Source organism: Tachysurus vachellii, chromosome 8 (assembly GCF_030014155.1).
Source record: "Tachysurus vachellii isolate PV-2020 chromosome 8, HZAU_Pvac_v1, whole genome shotgun sequence".
NCBI classification, from domain to species: Eukaryota; Metazoa; Chordata; class Actinopteri; order Siluriformes; family Bagridae; genus Tachysurus; species Tachysurus vachellii.
The window spans coordinates 1,317,501-1,322,500 of NC_083467.1; the positions used below are offsets into that span (position 1 = coordinate 1,317,501).

The 5,000-nt window shown below is 39.1% G+C and overlaps 2 protein-coding genes across 5 annotated transcripts in view; one reads left to right on the plus strand and one right to left on the minus strand.

Annotated features, from left to right (window-relative positions):
- The window catches only part of cenpj (centromere protein J), an 11,754-nt gene extending 11,416 nt beyond the window's left edge, over positions 1–338 (minus strand). For 2 of the 3 annotated variants that reach the window (XM_060875686.1, XM_060875684.1), the window contains exon 1: positions 131–338. The gene's annotated coding sequence lies outside the window, so the exon portion shown is untranslated. The remainder of the gene's footprint in view (positions 1–130) is intronic. The other variant, XM_060875685.1, reaches the window with a different exon arrangement.
- A 469-nt stretch (positions 339–807) lies between these two features.
- mcf2lb (mcf.2 cell line derived transforming sequence-like b) overlaps positions 808–5,000 on the plus strand; it is a 19,458-nt gene continuing 15,265 nt past the window's right edge. Inside the window, exon 1 of one of the 2 annotated variants that reach the window (XM_060875700.1) lies at positions 808–1,011. In XM_060875700.1, the coding sequence (XP_060731683.1) occupies positions 930–1,011 (82 nt within the window). In that variant the 5' untranslated portion in view covers positions 808–929. Of the gene's footprint in view, positions 1,012–4,066; positions 4,161–5,000 lie in introns of those variants that run through there. The other variant, XM_060875702.1, reaches the window with a different exon arrangement.

A 5,000-nucleotide genomic window follows, 5' to 3' on the forward strand; every position in this document is an offset into this window, starting at 1 on the left:
CACCTCACAGATTAGCAAACTTCCAAGTGACCTAAATGACTCTTTAAATGACTCTTTAGTTGACTCTTTATGCTAAATGACTCGATAGAGTATTAGTTAAACCGTAGTCTATAAGTGCACCCGCTGTTACCTTGAGGTGTGTCGGTGTTTCCTGGTGTTTAAAGAGCTCACAACACGACGGATAAACTCGTGTCGGTGTTTCCTGGTGTTTAAAGAGCTCACAACACGACGGATAAACTCGTGTCGGTGTTTCCTGGTGTTTAAAGAGCTCACAACACGACGGATAAACTCGCGTCGTCGTTTCGAAACGAACCGCCATAACAAAACAAAGCGCGCGAGACGGGAAACACAATAAGTGCCCCGGAGCATTCTGGGAAATGTAGTTAAACCCAGGTCCCTAGCAACATCGTGAAGGAAAGAGATGCTGCTAAAATGCTGAATATAATCTGTATATAATCTTTATATAATCTGTATATTGCTTGCACTAAACAGCATAGAGTCACAATAAAGTGGATTACAATCTACTGTAATCTATTCACTATTGATTGTAAAATTCTTTTTTTTCACGTGTGTCACGTGTGTCACGTCCAGTTCAAATCTTATTTACATTTTGTACCTAATTATGTCATCTGACCCAAAATGCTCATATTTCTGAAACAGGGTGCAGTGACAGCTATAGTCCAGAAGGTGGCACTATATCACAGGTTGATCTCTTGTTTTGTGCACATGCGTGTGTGTTCCTACAGGCTCTGAGTCCCTACAGGCTCTGTGTGCTTTTCTCTCTCACCCATCATCTTCTATTTTTTGTGCACAGCTATGCAAGACTGCATTACCAGCGATTAAGATCCAACATTACGCTACATTACGCTCTGCTTTCCTCTTCCCTCTTCATCCCACCCTCCTCTCCCTCATCTTCTCACGGCTGGAGGATGGCGATGGTCTGGGTGAACACTAAGAAGGAGGTTGCGCAAGAGCTGCTGCGTAGACTGAGCTCTGTCGCTCATAACATTGGTAAGGAGTGTGTGTCTATGTATGCGTAAACATCACATTGTCATGTGTCATCCTGCCATCCACCTGTGTTGGGTTGTTCATCCACAGCTTCTCTTCATGAATTCAAGGGTAAACCTTTTTTATGTTTAAAGAATTTGACAGAGCGACATAGACGTCTACTGTATATGTACATCATGTATATCATGACACTTGAAATGCATAAAAAAATAAATAAAAAGTTTATGTAAAATAAAATTAAAATAAAAAAGATTGTACACCCTTGAATTTATTCCATTTTGTTGTGTGTTGTGTGTTTTGTAGATAGACACAGTTAATGTTAACAGACTATAATGGCTTTCTTTTTTATATTCTGTGCCTGCGTGGGTTTCAGACAGACAGACTGAGAGAGAGAGAGAGAGAGAGAGAGAGAGAGAGAGAAAGAAAGAGAGAGAAAGAAAGAGAGAGAAAGAAAGAGAGACAGAGCGAAAGAGAGAGAGACAGAGAGAAAGAGAGAGAGAGAGAGAGAGAGAGAGAGAGAGTGAGAGAGAGAGTCAGAGAGAGAGAGTCAGAGAGAGAGAGAGAGAGAGAGAGAGAGAGAGAGAGAGAGAGAGAGAGAAAGAAAGAGAGACAGAGAGAAAGAAAGAGAGAGAGACAGTGAGAGAGAGAGAGAGAGAGACAGAAAGACAGAGAGTCAGAGAGAGAGAGAGAGTCAGAGAGAGAGAGTGAGAGAGAGAGTCAGAGAGAGAGAGAGAGAGAGAGAGTGAGAGAGAGAGTCAGAGAGAGAGTGTGTGTGAAAGAGAGAGAGAGAGTCAGAGAGAGAGAGAGAGTCAGAGAGAGAGAGAGAGAGAGAGAGAGAGAGTCAGAGAGAGAGAGAGAGTCAGAGAGAGAGAGAGAGAGAGAGAGTCAGAGAGAGAGAGAGAGAGCACAATTTTGTCACAAATTATGTTTAGATAATTAGGTCATTAGTGACATTTTATCCATTTGTCCTTAGGAAATTTCACTGCATTATATGAAAAATAGAATAGTTTTTAATAATAATAACAACAACAACAACAATAATAATTATTATTATAATTACTATAATAGCAATTATAATAATAATTATAGTAATAAACGATATCTGAAGTACTAATTAAGAATGTAAAATTTTTTGGGTCATGCAGTAATGACAGACTTGTGTAATGACAGACTTGTGTAATGACAGACTTGTGTAATGACAGACTGCTATGTGTTTAAATGATGTGTGTGAATCGTTGTCATGTGACCTGCATGTCGTACTGACGAGCCTTACGCAACCACATCTTATACATTCAGTGCTTTATTTCAGTCAGATTCACTATTGCAATGGACTTAATTAATAGTAGGTGACGTGGCCAAAACGATGTTTAACATCTTGAATAATTAATATTCAAGTCCTGATTGTAATGAAAATATCTAGCGCTCTCAGTCTTTTGGACTCCACTGTATATCTGTTCTAAAAACACTACTGAAAATAGTTTAATACATTTAGTAATTAACCCAAAAATATCAGCAGCATTAGCTCAAAATAGAAATAAGAAAAAAAATGCTTGATGCTGATTGGACACTGAATATGACTCACAAGGAAGTTATAAAGAAGTCAAATTGTCCTCTAAATAGCGCAGCTTCCTTTAGGCTAATCGTATATGCAAAGTTGACTCCATAGTGATTAGAGTAATAAAAACTTAAGAACCGTATATTAATTAATGAATGAAGGCTGAAGAAATAAATAAATAAATACAGGATTTTTTATAATCTGCATGATCACTGAGGCCTGGGGGCGAAGGGTCGGCATGCAAAAAAATGTTTATAATGGGTTTATTACATGGTTTACATTCATTACTGTTTTTCATTATTTATCAACAATTTTGTTACTTTATTTTATGCCAAATTTCTTTATAGAATTTACTGACAGATGCTTAGACCATCAGGGTTATCAGGGGCCCAGCAGTGCAGTGGACCTGGGATTCAAACTCACGACCTTCCGATAAGTAGTCCAACAAATATGTCGCATCCTTTTTCTGACTCCCTCACACAATGCCCCAAGAAACTGCAGGACTTTAGCAGGACAAGTGATGAAAAATTACTATACGTCCATCCAGACGGGTCTGTTGTTAATAGTGCTGGATGTGGAGCTGTGGTAGCTTAGAGGTGATTAGGTGTTGGACTATAACAAGTGAGTGAGTGACGTGACATACGGCTAAGTACGGTAACCCATACTCAGAATTCGTTCTCTGCATTTACCCATCCAAAGTGCACACACACAGCAGTGAACACACACACACCATGAACACACACCCGGAGCAGTGGGCAGTTATTTATGCTGCGGTGCCCGGGGAGCAGTTGGGGGGGTTCGGTGCCTTGCTCAAGGGCACCTCAGTCGTGGTATTGCCAGCCCGAGACTCGAACCCACAACCTTAGGATTAGGAGTCAAACCCTCTAACCATTAGGCCACGACTACTGACCTGAAGCTTGTGAGTTTGAATCCCAGGTCCACCAAGATGCCACTGCCGGGTCCCTGAGCAAGACGCTTAACCCTAAGTCACTCTGGAGTAGGATATCTGTCAAATACCGTGATATAAATATACATGATTCCAGGCTGCAGAAATTTCTAAAATAAACACTCAGTGGTCATGAAACTGAATGGTGCACAGAAAAGCCAACAATGATCATAAAATAAAATAAGAAGGTTTACTAAAAGTGTTAAAATTACTGTGTCTTGATTCTTTATTACTAGTGATCGCTTGTCTGAGGCAGGGAGGAAAAAGTTCTGTGTAAGTTATATAGCTTCCTGTGGGATCCCTGCTGGAGGTGCTGTGTAGGACATTCTCGTGTGTGTGTGTGTGTGTGTGTGTGGCAGGACTTGAGTAGAAAACCAGACATCACAAGCAATGCAAACAAATCTGAGGTTTTTCCACAGTAATAGTTCAGTAAGTTCAGTAATGTGGATAGTGAGCTGCTTAGACACACAGCTGCTTGCTACATGCAGTGTTACTGTAGGAGTCGAGGAGCTTATGGCTGTGTTTTTATACAGTACTGGTTGTGTTATTAGGGTTCTAAGCAGAGTTACATCATGTCAAGGAAACAGTGCAAGCGGCGAGTGAAACGGGGCAGCGACGCAGGACAGATTCCTCTCATGACTCTGACACGGGGTGAGTGTGGAAATTCAGACGAATTACAAATGCACGGAGAATGAATTATAAAAGTCGAGACTGAAGAAAGCGCCCATATTATTACAAAAAGGTTTTTACAAAAAAGTATTCAAATTATTGAATGTTTTATTTCAATTCAAAAAGAAACCTGTTTTAAATCCCATTTGTGTTTTTTTAAAGCATAATTTAGCACGTTAGTTGTCGATCTATTATTTTTTATGTTAGTTTAGCATCTTCTTTCTCTTGTCCTCTGTTTTTACTATTATTAAAATCCTAAGAAATCAGTTTCATCATAAATAAACGTTATACGGTTTTCCCTTACACAAAATGTAGTCAATCAATCAGGAATATTTGGTGTTTCAGGTTTCCTTCTTTAGCTTTGCGCTGCTGCTAACGGCTAACCATAAGGCAACATTTTTAGGGCTCCTAAACTCTTAACTCCTAAAGTTAAAGTTTATAACACAAGTGTCAAAGTAACTGCATATCAATTCTTTATTATTAGCGATAACTTCTACTCTCTGAGGAAGTGAAAGGAAATCATGACATATTTAAACCATGCTAGTTTTAGCTTGTTATGCGACACATCGCATAAAACACCTTACACTTACTCGTGGTCACTTTGTTCCAGCTTCCTGTCAGGTAGGAAATAAAGAGTAGAAGTGATTTCTACAAATATTATTCATAAAAGAAAGAATCTTTGTCGATTCGTTAGCCTCGTAGGTCTGGTTAAAAACGTTTGATTGATTGTTTGATTGACTAAATTATTGAAATATATATATTAGAATTTGGTGTTTTATCTTTGTACGATTGAAAAGGAATTAAAGTTACAGGGACTCGTTG